General features: G+C 35.3%; 1 protein-coding gene across 9 annotated transcripts in view; it reads left to right on the top strand.

Moving 5' to 3' along the window:
* The window catches only part of RANBP17 (RAN binding protein 17), a 334,560-nt gene that overhangs the window by 62,842 nt on the left and 252,850 nt on the right, over positions 1–18,868 (top strand). For all 9 annotated transcript variants that reach the window (XM_045035636.1, XM_045035616.1, XM_045035623.1 and 6 more), the window contains 2 exons: positions 1,314–1,419; positions 11,546–11,681. In XM_045035636.1, the coding sequence (XP_044891571.1) occupies positions 1,314–1,419; positions 11,546–11,681 (242 nt within the window). The remainder of the gene's footprint in view (positions 1–1,313; positions 1,420–11,545; positions 11,682–18,868) is intronic.

The raw sequence follows: 18,868 nt of genomic DNA, 5'->3' as shown, positions 1-18,868 counted from the left end.
TGTTTCACGTTGTTTATGTCCCAGCCTGCATAATTGGGTCTATTCTGATTTATTCATTGTCGTTTTATAATACAATAGGGGATGTGGATATTTGCCAGGCTATATTTCTAACTTACAGGAAGTTTGTCACCTCAATAGGCTGATGTCTGTCTTGAAGTTAGAGGGAATTGATCAGTTATAGAGTAATGATGGCTAGTATTCACAGAAATATAGAAAGAATGTGCTCTTTTTCTACATGAATTTATCCTTCCTAAGTCTTCCAACAGGCAAAGACATCCATAAGACTATTCAAATTAATACCCTTGAACTTTAGTTCACTTGAGAAGGTTTCTCAATACAGGAACATAATTGATTTGTTTCTCAATACAGGAACATAATTGATTTTGGTATTATGCAATAACCTGGTCAACTTTGAAGAATCAGTCCCTAAGAATAGCACAAAATTTCTTTTTAGCAAGATAACTGGTATGTTGTTAATTGTTCATAAAGGTCTTGAAAATTTTGGAGAATCTGACACATGGATGAGTGCTTCTAAGTTGTAAAATGATATATGCCTTAAATAAAAATCATTCAATAAGTACCTCCATTTCTGAATTACTCAATTTTGTGAAAACTGTAGATGCCATGCATGCCACTGTTATAGTTAGTTAAGCCCTTGCTAGTATTGCCCGTGAAGTTAATTTTGTTGTCAGACTATGTGATTTGAATGGTGACAATCTTGGATTTTAAAAAGTTATGCATAAAATACAACAGTCTTGTATTTTAAAAAGTTATGCACAAAATACAAAGGCGATAAATTTATTACCATCTATTAGGTTCAAACAGGGACAATACTAAAAATGATCAGGCTGGTATTATCATAACATTGACCATGTTTGGTCAGTGACCGGAAAAGATGCTGGTCTGTGGATTATATTAGTGCTTACTTACAGCCCTGGTTCTACACATTACTTTAGGTGTTTTGTTAGTCCAATTTAATTTTAATTGTAAGTCTTCATGGTAGACATTATTTTCTCCATTTTTCAAATGAAAACCCTAATGTGTAAAGGGGTAAGTAACTTATGCAAGATCACATAAATTGTTCGAGCTGGGATTTTGAACATAACTTTAACTCTGTAAAATCTGTAATTTTTACTGTTATGCTGCCTTGATAAACTTAAAACTCACTCCACTCTCTGTCAAGGACTGAGTTCACAGTAGTTTATCATTTGTTTGGAAGAATAGATCACTTTGCCAATTTCAGAATTTTCTGCAATATAAACATTGTTTCTATAAATACCTCCTAAACATTTCTCTTTCCTGTTATGTTTTAGGACGTCTTGCATGGCTGGTATACTTAGTTGGGACAGTTGTTGGAGGAAGGTTAACCTATACCAGTACAGATGAACATGATGCTATGGATGGAGAATTATCCTGTCGGTAAGTGCTGGCCATAAAACTTACAGAAATTTACTAAGTAGTTAAGAAATTTAGTTATTATTGAACTGGAATTATAAGATAAAACATTTTGTACTTGGCCATTTGAGGAAGGTATTATTTTCTTTTTTACTGGTGAGAAAACTAATAGAGGTTAGAGGTTAAGTGATTTGTAGAAGTCAAATCTCTAATAAGTGTTATAGTCAAATATACTTTAAACTTGCGTCTAAATAGTGTTTAGACTTGCGTCTAAATGAAGGTTTAAGTTGCTTTTTATTTCTTAGGATCTGACAAAGCTTGCTAAATTGGTGTGTATTGGGCAGTGGCAAAATTGGGGTGATATACGTGTGGTCAAAAAGCAGTGGATAGTCAGTTACCCAATACAAGCTTTGTTTGTGATTGTTGACTAGATTTTCCACCTCATGACTATAACCTTAATAAGAAGCAATGAATTACTTGCCTTAACACTGAGGAAAATTCCTACATGTGAATAATACACATGAGTTGGTTTTCTATATATTTTAATTTATTTTTTAATAAAATTTTTCTTTATAACAAAGTCGTATGTGTTTTTATTGGACACTTAAATATTTCAAATAAAAAGAAAAGTCATAGATTAATTTGAAGGTAACTATTACTGTCATTTTGCTAAAGACCTTTGAATTTTTTAAATTAATGCTTGAGGGTATATGTACATTTCATGTGTCTTTTCCAACATTTTTTAAACAAAAATTATACTAGAATACTGTTTTGTAAACTAAAATGGGGACAATAATACCTAATTCATTTTGGGCTATTATAAGGATTAAATGAGTTAATATTTTTAAGATGCTGAGAACAATGTCTGGCAAATGGTAAGTGCTATATTACCAAACGCCATCTGCCCCACAAACACTTCTCTTTTTAAAAAATCAAGCATAATATTGTGATTTTACCTAGACATTAAATATTCTAAGCTGTTCCTTAATTTAAACATACCCTGGTCTTGGGAATTTTAGGTTGTTTCCCAATTTTTCTTCAGTGTAAACTGCTTTGAGGTGAATATTCTTTTAGATCAAAATAATTTCATTAGAGTTAATTCCTAAAGGCTGTAGAGTTGCTGGAATGGTCTACAGCATGTTAAAGAGTTTCAACACTAGTTTATTCTCTGAACTCAAAGGCTTTGAGAGTTAACCATATTTTCTGCAGTTGAACCCTAGATAATAGGATTATCTTTCCCAGATAACAGCAAATATCTTGTGTTAATTTTGTATTGCTTTGGTTACAAGTGATGTCAAACATTCTTTTCCGTTCCTATTTTTCCCAATTGTATTTTCTCTGTGATTTTTAAATATGTATAGATTGTACCATTTAGCTAGTTTTCTTTTGTGATTATCTTTCCTAATTTGTTTACAAGAACTCAGTATATATCAAAGATCTTAATATTTTACTATTTATTTTGAAAATGTTTTCTCCATGTTTTTAATTTGTTTTAGAAATTTCTTTCTTACTGGATTTAAATATTTATATGTTCAGATCTATGAAATTTTCCCTTCATATTTTCTCCATTGGTCATGCTTAGAAAAGTTGTTCCACACCTGGATAATAAAAATACTCACCTATGTTTTCTTCTAGTTTTTTTATGGTTTCAGTTTTTTATATTTAATTCTTAATATATTTGACATTTGTCTTATATACTTTTTCCAGAGTTTACATAGTGTTAACCAATTAATGTGAACCTCCTCCTTCACACATTTGAAATGCTGCTTATATCTTTACATGAAGATTTTAGGTCTTTTTCTAGGCTTTTCATTCTTTTCCACTGATCTTGGAAGTCTGTTTTCCTTAGTGTAGAATAGAAATATAAGGCAAGTAATTCATTGCTTCTTACTAAGGCTACGGTCATGAGGTGAAAAATCTTGTCAACAATCATAAACAAAGCTTCTGTTGGACAATTGACTATCCATTGCTTTTTGCCCAGATGTATGTCACCCCAGTTTTGCCACCACCCAGTGGCAAAGTTCTTAAAATTATTATACCTGGTTGTGGCATTCTCCTTCCTTACTAATCTTAAATATATTCCTTAGTGTTTAATAAATTTGTTGCCATTTTGAATAGAAAATTTCTCTTTATTCCATATTCTTTTCTACCTTTAAACTAGCCCTTTGCAGTGAAACTGGAGTCTGAATGGAACACAAATATTTTCAGCTTTTCTAAGATTCATTATTTCCAATATAGAATAACTTTAAAATATGAATTGGGGCATTCTTAAAATGCTTTGGTTAATTTTAAACAAAGTGAATAATTTGCCTCCGTGCTGTCTTTTAACATAACATTACATGTTTAATAAAGTGGAAAGTAAGTATACTTTTTGCTATAGTTTGATTTTTTAAAAGTTTTCATCATCAAGCAGAGAAGTACCCACTGGCATTATTTTCCTGAGAAATATATAACAGGAAATGAACAAAAACAGGTATATTTGCCAAGGAAATAAACAAAAGCAGGTGTATATTTGCCAAGTAGAAAATTTTAATTTTTTCTTTAAGCAACAAATATATTTAACTTTAATATTCGATTTGCGTTTTAGCTGTTCGCTAGAAAACAAAGCATTAGGTGAAGATTATGGTCTAAGGTTTTATTGAAGAGTGGGGAGAAAGGTGCATTTTCAAGGAAGGAAAAATGAAGGAAAAGAAAAATTGAGAGAATAGGAGAAAACAAATACAGTCAATAATCCTCATCCACAGATTCCAGTTTTGCAAATTTGTGTACTTGCTAAAGTTTATTTGTAACCCCCAAACCAACGCTTCTGGTGCTACTGCAGTCATTTTTGGATATGTATGTGCGTGGAAATTTGAGTTGCCTGATACCCATTTTCCCAGCTTTGCCTTCTTATTTCATACTCTAACACTGTAAATAAGTGTCCTTTACATTGTCTGTTTAGTGCCATATTTCTCATGTTTTTGTGCTTTTTGTTGGTGGTTTTACTATTTACAATGGTCCCCAATGTAGTGCCGAAGTGCTGTCTGATGTTCCTAAGCACAACAAAAAAGCTGTAAAGTACCTTACAGAAAAAATACGTATATTAAGTAAGCCTCATTCAGGTCCAAGTTGTGCTATTAGCTGTGAGTTCAGTGTTAATGATCAACAATACATATTAATAAATAAGATGTCTTTAAAGAGAAACACACATAAAACAAGGTTATTTGTTAGATTGGTTAATGAAAACATTGTCACCAGTGTTCCTCAGGAACCTAACCCTGTATTTCCTCTGGGAGCACAGTGGTTCAGTATTGACTAATACAGTTTTCATAATGCCTTTTGAGAACATAACTACCATGAATAATGAGAATCACGTGTATAAGATGGTACATTACAGACCTTGTTGCTTGCTGTTACAGGAGTTTTTCCCAGAGGCCACATGGACCAATGTGTTTCAAAACAGTTCATGGTGGTGGCAGGATGGGGGACTAAGGGCAAGGCATTTTTCTGTCTGCTTATTTCTGTGTCCCGTTTCTTACTAGTTAGTGTCTACTCCCGGGGTGCTCAACCTTTTCATACTTCATAGTTGTGTTCCCTGGCCTCCTTGAGGTATCGCTGGGGAAGCCAGAGCTTCTGTTGGTCCTGTTGGGGTGGGAGGTAGGGGCTAGAGCTGTTCTAGGCCTTACCTCTTCCCTGGGTAAAGATTTACAACTGCAGGAAGTGTGTGAATCTTACTGGAGCCAAAAGACAAGTGGTTGAGGCCAGGGATAGGGTGAGAGGTAGTGGTGAGGTTGGTGTGTATGTAAACAGGGCTAAGCAGATTCAAGATCAAGGTGGGACATAGAAAAAATATAAATATCTGTTGTGAAATGTTGAGATTTTAAATTAAATAAGAATGTGGTTTTATGTAGAATTTTAAAATATCAATTTCATATGAAGAAGTTCCAAGTAACTGGAACTGTAATACTGTTGCCTTCTGTGTATTGTTACATGATACCTTTTTAACTCCTGGGGGAACAATACCAAATTAGAAGACCGTGAAGCTTCTGCCAGAAACCTATATGCTATTTTATCAGGAAAAGGTTAATATTCATAAAAGCTCCCAATATTGTGATAATTATAATTAAAACATGTTACTTTAACATATTTAAATATGCTACTTTAACTTGGCAAATAAATATATTTGTGCTCAGGCCATGCAATTCTAATTAAATAAAGATAATTTTATAGTCATTGCCGTTTCATTCCTCATTACCAGAATGTAACCCTCTTGAGTGATTACCCAGAGACTGTGTTTTATTCATCCTGTGTCTTCTCAGTTTGCTCGTGCTAATAGAGCGACTGCTGCTTTTAGGCTTATTCTTCTCAGTTACCCCCCCCCCCCCCCCGGTCTCTCCTCACTTCTCTGGCCTGTTCTTCTCCAAGTCATCCCTCATTACTCATGAAACCTCTGGCAGCTAGCTCGGAGTCTTGTTCTCTCTCTCAGACTCTGCTGTCATATGGATGACTTCAGCTTCTTTCCCATTAGATCGTGGTGCTCTACTCTGTTCATAAGCTTCCAGTGGCTTCCTGTCACACACATGACAGATTCCAGAGTCCTTGCCAGGGCTCAGAGCCTCTTGTACTACTTCTCTGACTTCATTTCCTCCTCTTTCTCATTCAGCCCAACCACAAGGGCCTCCTTGCTATTTGAGTATTACCAGTATGTTCTCACTTTAGGGCCTCTGCACTTCTCTGCTAGGAATGCTTTCTTCCAGATGTTTATAGGGTACTCCTTCACTTCAGTCAAGTAGGTCTATATGCAGCTGTCTCCTCCTCTGATTTCCCAGTCTATAATAACACCCTATCCTAGTTTAGTTTCTTCCTAGTCTTTATTACCCCTTATGTTTATTTGTTCATTCCACTAGTGTAAGGAAAGGAATAAGCTTTATCTGCTTTGTTCACCATTGTATTTTTACCTCAACTGCCTGGCAAAACCTTAACCCTGAAGGAATTCAGAGTTTTCTCTAACCCGTTAAGTGATAACAAAAGAATTGCATACCTCTATACAGGTACCATTTGTCAATCAGAATGCCAGTTTTCACCTCAGCTGAGCCCTCAGCATTGCTCAGTGATTCTGTGTTGCAGTCATTGTTATCTTCTAACTTCCAGATACCTGTTGAACTGTTTCACTTGCATGTTCTGTTTCACATTTGTCTTCAATTCAGTGGCTAACATTAAACTTCTCTCTTCTATCCACTCCCAGCCCTGACCCTCTTCGCGTGTCTCCTTGCCATCCGCTCGATTGCCTAAGTCTGAATCCTGGAAGTTATTCTTAACTTTTCCTTTTTTCTCTCTCACCAGCATCCATGTAGTCTTCATTTTCAAATACTGTCAGCTCTACGTTCTAGTTATGCCTTTTAGTCCAGTTGTTTCTAGCCCCTATCATCTTTCACCTGGATTCATGCTACAGTTTTAAGTGGACACCTTGCTTCCTCTCTGGCTTCCTGAATCTGAAGTACAGATCTGATTCGGTCGGTGCTTTGCTCAAGCTCTGAGCAAAGTACTTTCCATTGCTACTGGGTTTAAAATCAACATGGCTCATCAGGTTCATAATCTGGCTCCTGCCTGTCTGATTAGCTTCATCTGACTGCTTTGTAGCTCTGAACTGAGCCATGCTCTGAACTGAGCCATGCCTTTTCTTCCCTGGATAGTTCTCTGGATAGTTACACATGTTTTCTCCTTTCTCTCCACACACTCTTTCTTTGCCGTTTTCCATCCTAGAATGTTAAGAATCTTCCCCAATTTTTTTATACTGTTTATGATAGTACTTGTCATTCTTTAATTCCTTATTTTATGTCTTTCCCTGTATAGACGATAGGTTTCTGGAGGACTGAGAATATATATGTCTTGTTCACTTATATCCTGAACTCCTGATACACACCTGCCACATAGTAGGCCCTCAGATATTTGTTGACTAAATGAATACTTATTTATTTGGATATCTAGGGGAATATAAACAACTGATTATCCAAAATTCATCTCTTTGAATTTGAAATGCTGTGCTTTATACTTGGATTGAAATTATTTAATGATATACTTGTCTTTTTATTCCCCCCATGCTCTTTACCAGAAATAATTTGACATAAAGGAAACAGTATGTGTAGGACAATAAAGTGAAACTGGAAGTGAATATTATATATATAATGCAAGTTTTATTCTTAAGCACTTTTAGAGGTAGCCACAGATCTTTGAAGGGCACTGTGGCAGAGGTTACTAGCTGTCCAGCATTTCTTCTTCCTTTCTTCTGCAGTAATAGAATACCTGATTCTTACGGTGGGTATGTGGCCACCTGAATAAAGACCAGATTTATTAGACTCTCTTGCAGCTAGGTATGGTTAAGTGATTGTGTTCTAGGCAGTCAGATGTAAGTGAATGTGGTGTGTGCCAGATGTGTGGGCCTGTTGGGTGGAGCTGAAGAAGCCATCTTAGGCCACAAAGTGATTGTGTGAATGGAGGCAGATGTAACAACAAGATGTGAGGAACCTGAATCCCTGATGCACTGTGGAGGGCTAACTAGTCCTGGAGGACTGCCTTGGATATTTGCTTGAGTGAGAAATAAATACGCATATTGTGTAAGCCGTGGTTATTTGGACCTTAGGCTTTTGCAACTGAACTTCTGGTACAACTACCAAAACTTCTTTGACAAATGGATCCTGTACCCTGCTGGGAACTCTTCCCTGCTTTCCTGCTGGGATGCCATTGCCTTTTAGGCAAATGCAAATCACCAGCTTAATAGGAGTTGTAAAGACATCCCAACAAACTGTCTTTTGGTTTCACATCTTCCTAGGATTTTGGAATGTATGCTATAAAAAGGAAATAAAAGTAAACAAGAGAAAGTACATAGAACCAACAGAGAGCTAGAGTAGGAAAAGGGAGGTCCCACTCAATAAAGAATTCAGAAACAAGATATGCCTGTTTAAGTCACTTGAAAACTCACTTGGATCTAGACACAGTTTGCTGAATATATCTATTTATTTAAAAATTACTCCAACAATCTGCTAATTAAAAAATACCCAGACTAAAAGCTTTGTCACTCCTCTAAAAATTACAGAACAAATACATCTTCTTAGGAAAAAAAAAACCAAACAACCGGTTATAGTAACCTAATTCTTAAATGTAATCTTCAGTAACTTTACCTTCATAAATTTTAATGGTATTAAAAATATTTGGTAGGTGAAAGTTACTTTTAAATAATATAAATATAGGAAATAATAACCATAAAATGGTATTCATCATATTATTTCATAACACTTTGGCAAAAAGTACCAACTTTTTAATTTGTTTAAGTTTATGTATTTATTTTGGAGGGGGAGGGGCTGAGAGAGAGTGGGAGAGAGAATCCCAAGCAGGCTCAATGCTGGCAGTGTGGAGCCTGACATGGGCCTTGAACCTATGAACTGTGAGATCAAAGTCAGATGCTTAAATGACTGAGCCACCCAGGTGCCCCAGTACTAACTTTTTAAAAGAACTTCATATGCTATAACTTAGATACTTTGTAGAATTCTTTGGAAGTAGTTATATTTCCCTGAAATAGGAATTTATATTCAAAATGAGATGGTTAGATTTTGACATAGTCTTAATATTATACATCTATTAAAAATAATGTTTTGGAAAAGTTAAATAATATGAAAAAAATAATTGATCAAGATATATTTAGTTAGGTGCTAGAACAGAATAAAAGGTCCAGTAAAGTAATCTGAATGCATACATGAACCTAGTCTATATGATAAGGGATATAATTGAAATGGTGAGCAAAAGATAGACTATACAAGACAGAAATGGTGTTGAAACACCTGGGTAGCCATCTGGGAAAAAATAATGTTGATCCATATCTCACAAGATGTGTTCAAGATAAGTTCAAATGTATCAGAGAGGTAAATGTAAAAAAAGAAAAAAAAAGAAACATAAAAATACCTTATATTCAGGAAGAAGACCTTTTTATTATGTAAAATCATAAAAGAAAAAGCTGATAAAAATTTTTGCATAATAAAAACCTAACAAAAACTTCTGTATGGCATTAATCACATTACATAGGCAAAGGACTCAGTTTTCTAATATATGTGTATATGTGTGTGTGTGTGTGTGTGTGTGTGTGTGTGTGTGTGTGTGTAAAGAATTTCTAGAAATCAGCAAAGAAAAGAGAGCCCAATAGAAAGAATTGGCAAAGGATATGAACAAACAGGTCACAGGAAAGGACATATATACGGCCTAAAAACACGGAAAAATTTTAACCTCATGTACGTGACAAATACAAAATAAAACTGTACTGAGATGCATTTTTCAGATATTAATAAATTTTAAATTTTCATATCATCCGAATTATCTTATATGAGTGTATACAGACACTCTCCTAGACTGATGATAGATAAATTTTTTCAGTTTCTGTGGAGAGCAATATGCTAATAATCATCAACGTTATAAAAGTTTATATTCTTTAAACTAGTTGTTTCACTGTTAGAAGCATATATTGTAGCTGTACATGTGTGAAATGATTGTATAAGATGGCGAATTGCAGCAATTTTGCAACAGCAAAAAATTCTTAACTTCAGTGCCCATGTGTAGGGGAATGTTTGAAAATATTATGGTATATTTCTACAATGAAATGTTAAACAGCTGCAAGAGAGAATGAAGAAACTCTTGATGTCTGACATGGAAAGATCTTAAGATCAGTTATTAAATGGAACAAGCTAGGTTTGGAACCATAAGTATAGTGTATGTTCCATATGTTTAAAAGAGTTGAGAGGAGAATATTTAGTCATATTTGCCTGTGTATACAGTTTAAAAAATCTCCGGAAGGACACATAAACTATTAACAGTGTTCCTGTGTGCATGCATGGAAGGAAGTGTGTGGGTTGGCTAGGCACCAATGCCTTTGTGCAGTTAAGAAAAAGGAGACAAAGGTGCTGTTCCTCAACAACTTGTACTCTTCGCTCTTAGAAAGATTATTAAAATAAACAGATTTTCTTAATACCAGGCACTTAGCAGCCATCCACTGGAAATTTTTTTTTAAGTTTTTTAATGTTTATTTATTTATTTTTTTGAGAGAGACAGAGACAGAATGCGAGTGGGTTAGGGGCAGAGAGAGAGGGAGACACAGAATCCGAAGCAGGCTCCAGGCTCCGAGCTGTCAGCACAGAGCCTGACGCGGAGCTTGAACTCACGGACCGCAAGATCATGACCTGAGCTGAAGTCAGACGCTCAACTGACTGAGCCACCCAGGCGCCCCTAGAAATTTTTAATGAAAATAGATAATAGAAGGATTTCTCTTTTGAAAATTCTAGACTAAGCTTTTCATTATATTGAGTTAAACTTTTTCTCTAGGAAATTTAACTTAATCTTTAGTTCATTTATGATTATCTGATAATAATAGTTGCATACCTGTATTAAAAATATTTGATTTTAGGGCTCCTGGGTGGCAGTTGAGCATCTGACTCTTGATCTCAGTTCAGGTCTTGATCTCAGAGTTGTGAGTTCAGGTCCCAAAATGAGCTCTATGCTGGGCATGGAGCCAACTTAAAAAAAATACTTGATTTTATTAAGATCATCTTGTAAGTTATTTCAGGTAAAATTTTTATTATTCATTGAAAAAGTGATATAACTTGATTGGTGTATCTCTTGATTGTTTTAATATTTGAGTCATGTGACTCCCAAATACATAATTATATAAAAACATAAGGTTTAATAAAAAGGTAAAATACAAAACTACACATTCAATATCATTTTTCCTTTACTAAAACATTATATGGATATAGATATTAATTTGTATTTATGCATGCATATATATCTATAGGTGTTTATTTATATCTATATATACAATTATATATTTATATGTGTATGTTATATGCATTCTATATAAAGTTTTAGTAAAATAATAAGTGTATGTCCTTATAGCTTTCTATGCATATATATGTAGGTATGTGTTTTAGGAAAAAGACTAGAAGCAATTAGACCAAATTGTAGTATATCTTAGAAGTAGAATTTCACATGGTTTTAAATTATCTTCTTTATAAGCTTTTTTATTTTTCCATTTTTTACAGTGATTATGTATTACATTGCATTGACAATAAATGTTTTAATGTTGTTTCTCCAAGAATTTTTACTGAAGCCTTTTTTTCTCCTTCATGAAAAGAGTTTTTCAGCTTATATCTTTAATGGATACCGGATTACCTCAGTGTTCTAATGAGAAAATAGAGCTTGCAATTCTGTGGTTCTTGGATCAGTTTCGTAAAACATATGTTGGTGATCAACTTCAAAGAACCTCAAAGGTAGGTTTTTACTAGAGATTTTTTAAAAAAATGTTACTGAAAATGAATAAAGATGCTCACATACAATAGCTTTAAGCTGAATGATATATTTGGGTAATTTCTACCTAAGAAATATCAATTGAAATTGATTGATTAATTGGTATTGAAAACACTGTGAGATTAATTTGCTTGTTTTATGCCTAGATTTACCATTTTCTTCAAAGGTTGGGAGAGTTAGTGAATATTATTTTTATGTGGCTAGTCATTAAATAGTTAAGATTATTTAAAACACTTTAATAGATTTTGCCTTATTATATTTATTTCAAGGTTTGAAACAAAAGATTTATTCTTTTTGTAGTTCTGGGATTTTTTGGACATTTACTTCTTTATGTGGTTTCCAGTATATCTTTTGCTCATTGCTCAGCATTTTTACGTAAGTGATGGGGACCAGGAGAGCTAGACATGTCTTTGAGAGGCCACAGTTAAATCACACTCATAGTATGATAATTGAAGTTTTAGCTTCAGCAAATTTAGATGAATTGATCCTGAGGCATAATGAGGGATTATTGAGGGCATTTATGTGAACCCTAACCAGATATTTAGTAGTACTTGTGACACTGAGTAAAATCTATGACGTTTTCTTCTTCTGTAATAGTAACTCTTTCCAAACCTTGTCTGCAAAAGAAGTCCTAAGGATAGTCTTACCTCCTTTGGATTTATAGTTTTTATTAGTAATGTTGAAGGATTTCTAATTTGAAATATTTAGAGTAAGCTTTTTATATAGAACTAAGCTTCTTATCCCCTGGGAAATTTGGCTTAACCTTCAGTACATTTATGGTTTTCTGTTCACAATAGTTGTATAATGGGAAATTTTTGTTTGATTTTGTTAATATTACCCTTTGGTTTATTTCAGGTTTGTTTAACTTGCTTTTTAAGAAAGTGATGTAGCTTGATGCTTCCTTAGTCAAATATGTTGTGATATTTTCTTGCCAATTAGGATTAATTTCAGTAAAAATTTCTAAGAATTTAGCTGCTATTGAATGAGACCATTAGGGAGAACTAGAAATAAATGTTTTAGTTGGATAGTAAAACAAATTAGAATCAGACAAAAATTACATGGTATGAAATTTATACAGGGTGCCTCTTTTAAAATCCCAGACGTGTTACTTGAAGGTTGAGAGTAAATCAAATTATGATAAATTGTCTTATTTTAAATGTACCCAGAGAGTTTGCCGCTTTGCTTTCACAAAAATGAATACAAATACTCTTCAGACATTGCTAACCCAGTATTTGGTCTGGATCTTAAATCAGAATAGTGTAATATGGAGTAGAAAAGCCTTCAAATTAATTGTGTTTAAAATACTTGGAAAGAAATATGTAAGATGAGATTAGTTGTTTAGAGCAATGGGATTTAGGAGTTTTTCCCCCCAATTTTTATTTGTTGTATTAAAATATATATGTATATTATATATATATGTGAGAATTCTAGATATCAACAAACAGTCACAGGAAAAGACAGATATATTTATATATCCTTTAATACAAGGTAATATGAAAAAAGTGAATTATGGAAGGTCAACTTTTTTGAAAGAGCTTACATATTAGGAAAAAATAAACACATCATCAGACTGGTCATTGTAATTTAACATTTTTGGTGTATGCATCTTTCCTTACCAAAAAGTGTTTAGTCCGACAGCAATCTTATTTTTAAGGCATTCCTACTGCATAACCCTAAAGGGAAACCAGAGCTTTCTGCTTTCTTTTTCTCTGGCTTGTCTGCCAATCTGCCTTAATAGGAAGTTTGAGGAGGTTTTGGAGAGTCTTTAATATGTGCCCTGGCACTCTTTTTAGGATCTCTTCACACTCCTCTAGTCCTTAACAGTAATCCTGCAGAGTTGGTATTGTTTTGTTTGTTTTTTTCAAAGTTGGTGTTATTGTTCCCATTTCACAAATGAAACAGACCACCTAACACATTTGTAAGTTCTCTACATACTAGTTTTCTGGCAACCAACCAAGGAAGACCAGATGGAAAATATATATATATATATTTTTTTTTTTGGTGAGTATATTGTCACATTCCAAATTGTGGCAAAAAAGGGGAAAGTGTTAGTTAAGAGTTAGATTGCACTAAAGTAATATTTAGTGGGTACTTATTTTGTATTAGGAGCTGTCCTAGACCCTCTTAAGCATTAGCTCATTTAATTGGATCATATGGAATGTGACTTACAAAGTTCTTCCCAGTCTCTTTTCCATGTATGTCACCAGTTTCATGCCTCAGTCCTCCATACTTGTACTACATACTTTATGTGTACTAAACTTTTTTCAGCTTCGTCAACAGTCTGTGTTCTCTGTAGATTCTAGGCCTTTGGGCAAAATGTTTCCTCTGCCTAGAACACTATTTCTTTTGAATCAAACTTTCACTTTTCTGCCTTACTCTGCTGACTCCTACTTTATCTTTCACATCAGATACCCCATCCTTTAAGATGACCTTCTTAAATTCTGGGAGAATTCCTTTTATGTGTTCTATAGCAACCTGTAATTCCCCCCTTTTTTTAGCATTATTACACTGCATTGTAATCATTTGTTAGCAAAACATATTTTGACTCTAATTTGGGTTAGGACTGTCTCCACCTTTTTTATTATCACTTCCAAGTGCATGGCATATTACTTATGTATTTTCTACTAGATAGTGGTTGAATGTATATATTTAGTAGAATTCCACGGGATTTGAGTCTAAATCTCCCACTTGATAAACTTTCATGTGATAAAAGGTATGTTCTTGAGTTGGAAAATGACGCTGACTTTAGTGAAATTGTTCAGCAAGTTTAAATAAGGTGTACTGTTATCTATCTTGAATTTTTTACATATGCATCAAGTAAGTGCAAAGAGTCCTATGTGATGCACAGAATAGAAGTATGTGCTATATATGAGAAGGAAGAGCCACAAATGATAGCTGTAGGCATTTATTGAAGCAGTAGTCTGCCAAAGACTTCACGTAGCATTTGACAGGCATCTAATTTCATCTCACAAAAGTTCCATGGGAATAGCTGTTTTTTATTAACACTTCCCCATCCCTTTATACAGACTTGGAAACTGAGGTCTGGAATAGTTAATTAGTGATGTATTTAAGTGGTTGAATCTGGATTTGAACTAGGACACCTGATAACAGAGCCTATGCTGCTGATCACTTTGCTGTATTGATTCCTGTTGGATCTTTCACTGGGATATTGAACAGGCCCTTCAATCTCAATAGGTCCTAAACAGGAACTATCTCCTGAAACCCTTTCCACCTACTTCCCTATTTTGAGGAAGAATGACTGTGAACTCAAAATGTCCCCTTTGTTCTTACTTCTCATATCTGATCTGTCACCTGATCATGTTGGTTTTATTTTCTAAATATCTCTGTTTCATTCTTCTCAGTCCCCTTCATTTTTATCCTCATTGTTACTGCTTGTCATTTCTCACTGGATTTCAGATCTTATTGTCCTCTTTGTTTCCTTCTTGCATTTTCCCCACTCCAATCCATTTTCCATACTGCCACCAAAGTAATATTTTCTTCAGTAGAGAACCAGGGAAAATAATGTAATGGACACTCATACACCCATCTTTGTCAAATCTGAATACCTTGCCCTATTTGCTTCATACCTGTATATTTTTAAATTAAACATTAATGGCCTGTTGCTGCTCTGATTCTGTTCTTCTTGTGCCAAAGTAACCACTGTCCTAAATTTTCATGTTATTTTCATGCATGATTGTGTTCTGGTCCCACATTTCTATGTACTTATAAACAAAACCTAGTACTGTTAACTCTATAGAAAATTAGTATGCAGGAACTTGCTGGTTTTGATCCACATTGTTTTTGAGATTTATCCATGGTGATACGTATAGTTCTAATTTAAGCACTGAATGGTATTACAGTATATTATTGTGCCATTATGTATTCATTTTTCTGTTAATATACGCTAGGTTGTTTCCAATTTTATTTTATTTATTTTATTTTTTTTTCAGTCCAATTTTAAAGTTTATAAAAAATACTCCAGGAAACATTCAAATACCTATTTCCTCATGCATGTGTATGAGTATCTTGAAGGTAAATACTGGGAGTAGAATTGCTGGGCTGTAGACGGTACATCACTTCAGCTTTACAAGATATTACCAAGTTGCTCTCTTAAATGTTAGAATAGCCTGTTTTCCCCCTCCCAGCAGATTATATGTTGCTGTATGTTGTCTTAATACTTGCTTTTGTCAGACTTTAAAATTTACAGAATTTCTCTGCTTAAAATTCTTACTGGTTTCTCATTATATAAATAAGTTCCTTCTTATGGTTAGACTTTGTGTGCCTTTGCAGCCTTTTCTTTTGACAGTTTTTTCTGTTCTGTGACATGCTTTGTATGTGCTACACTTTTTGTCCTGTCACCTATTCCTACTTACTGTCTGATGAATATTAATAAGTAACTACTATATACTAAGACCAGGATACAATGGCAAATAGAATGGTCTATCTGTCCTCTAAGTTTTTAATTAAAGAGGAAGATGGGCAAATAAATAAAAAATTATAAAACCTACCTCCCCACTTAAACATTGAAATAGTACAGGAAGAGGCAGACTATTAAATAAAGGATGCTGGACATTTGGTTATATCTATTTAAAGTTTTGAATTATTACTTCACAGTATATAAAAAATCAAATCTAAGTTGGTGACTCTTAGTGTGAAAGGCAGGGGACTATGATTTAAGGACAGGAAGGATTTTTTTTTAATGTTTATTTTTGAGAGAGGGCGAGCAGGACAGAGGCAGAGAGAGGGGGAGACCGAATCCCTAAACAGGCTCTCCACTAACAGCTTAATTGACTGAGCCACCCAGGCATCCGAGGAAGGATTTCTTTTTAAGGCATGAAAAGCCCAAACTCTAAACCCAAAGGTTGATAAATTCTGCCCATATTAAAAATAAAAATTTCTGCAGCTCAAAATACACAGTAAACAAAGTAAAAAGACAAGCTAGAGACAGGGTAAGACCCAATACATGTAACTTAAAGAGAATCAATATCCAGTTATATAAACAATTTCTATGAATCAATAAGAGAAGAACAACCTAGTAAAAAAAAAAAAGTGTGCCAAAGATATGAGTAAACAATTTATAGAAAAAGAAATCACGGTTTATAATCAACATGAAAAAATGTTCATCCTTTCATGGACTAAGGGAAATGCAAATTAAAGCTATAGTGCAATAATCATATCATACCTATTAGCTGGAGATAGTTAAAAAGTTTGATGAAAGCATGTATTTGTGATGAAGTAAAATAGCTAACACTCCTATACACTGCTAGTGGAATCCAAACCAGTAAAACGTTTTTGGAAAACAGCAATATCTAACAAAGTCAAAAATGTATAAAATTCTTGGACTGGGTGAAAACTCTAAAACATCGTTGAGAGAAATTAAATGAGGCCTAAATAAATAGATATATATCATGTTTATGAATTGGAAGACTCAATATTGTTAAAATTAGTGAAGTAAGTGAAGTAAGGTATGATAACAATGTGTCATCAAATAGAGAATTTAAATAAAGAGATGGAAATTATTAAAAATAGAAACAAATAGAAATTCTGTAGTTGGGAAGTACAATAAATTAAAATGAGATGTTGAGGCACAGAGAGAAAAAAGACTGAAGAAAAGTGAACAGAGTCTCAGAGAACTGTAGGTCACCAGTAAATACACCAAAATATCATGGAGTACCTGGTAGAAGAATACCAGAAAAGGAAGTGAGACAGGATCAGAAAAAAACACTTAAAGCAATATTGGCTTAAAACTTAACCATATTTGGTGAAAAGCATTACACATCAAAGAAGTGCAATAAAGACCCACACTAAGAACACATCATAGTAAAAATGCTGAAAGACAAAGAGAAAAATTTTAGCAGCAAGGGAAAAACTACTCATCACAGTTACCAGAAGGGAGGTGGGTGGGGGGATGAGTTAAACAGGTGATGTTGATTAGGGTACTTGTTGTGTTGAGCACCCAGTGACATATGGAAGTGTTGAATAAAAACAAAAAAGAAAAAAAGAAAAGAGAAAAACTCATTACACGTGAAGGGTACTAGTAAGATTAATAGCTGACTGGTCTTGAGAAACAGGAGAGGCCAGAAGATCCTTCAATGACATAGAGTGCTGAACTAGTAACCAAGAATTCCATATCCAGCAAAACTATCTTTAAAAATGAAAGGAGGGTCTCCTGGGTGGCTCAGTCGGTTGAGCATCTGTCTTCAACTCAGGTCATGATCAGGTCTGTGGGTTTGAGCCCCGTGTCAGGCTCTGTGCTGACAGCTCAGAGCCTGGAGCCTGCTTCGGATCCTGTGTCTTCCTCTCTTTCTGCCTCTTCCCCACTCTCACTTTGTTTCACTCTGTCTCTCAAAAATAAATAAATGTGAGGACTCTAGGAAGATGGCGGCGTAGAATAAAAATGAAGAATCCTGGGAAGATGGCAGCGTCCGCTGGGCTCACCGCGTCCTGCTGATCACTTAGATTCTACCCACACTTGCCTAAATAACCCAGAAAACCACCAGAAGACTAGCAGAACAGACTCTCTGGAGCCAAGCGCAGACAAGAGGCCCATGGAAGAGGGTAGGAAGGGCGGAGAGGCGGTGCGCGCTACACGGACTGGCGGGAGGGAGCCGGGTCGGAGGTGCAGCCCTCCAGCAAAGCAGAGCCCCTGAGTCTGGCTTGCAAAAGTAGAGGGGCCGGACGGAGTGTGTTCAGACAGCAAGCGGGACTTTACATCTGGAAGGTTATAAGCTAACAGCTCTGCTTGGAGAGCAGGAGGGCTGGAGGACAACGGGAAGGAGAGTTGTTGAGCCCCGGACGACAGAGCTCAGCTTGGCGGGGAACAAAGGCGCTTGCCAGCGCCATCTCCCTCGCCCATCCCCCAGCCAAAATCCCAAAGGGAACCAGTTCCTGCCAGGGAACTTGTTTGCACCACGCAAACACCCAGTGCTGTGCTTCTGCGGATCCATCCCTCCGGCGGCGGGTCTGACTCCCTCCCGGTGCCACAGGGCCCCTCCCGAAGCAGATCACGAAGGATAAGTGAGCTGAGCCTACCCCTCCCGCCCCTGTGCACCTTGCCGATCCACCCCAGCTAACATGCCAGATCCCCAGCACCACAAGCCTGGCAGTGTGCAAGTAGCCCAGGTGGGCCACACCACCCCACAGTGAATCC

Source organism: Felis catus, chromosome A1 (assembly GCF_018350175.1).
Source record: "Felis catus isolate Fca126 chromosome A1, F.catus_Fca126_mat1.0, whole genome shotgun sequence".
In the NCBI taxonomy this organism is placed as follows: Eukaryota; Metazoa; Chordata; class Mammalia; order Carnivora; family Felidae; genus Felis; species Felis catus.
Note: the sequence above shows the minus strand (reverse complement) of the source record. Positions and strands in the feature narration are given on the sequence as shown.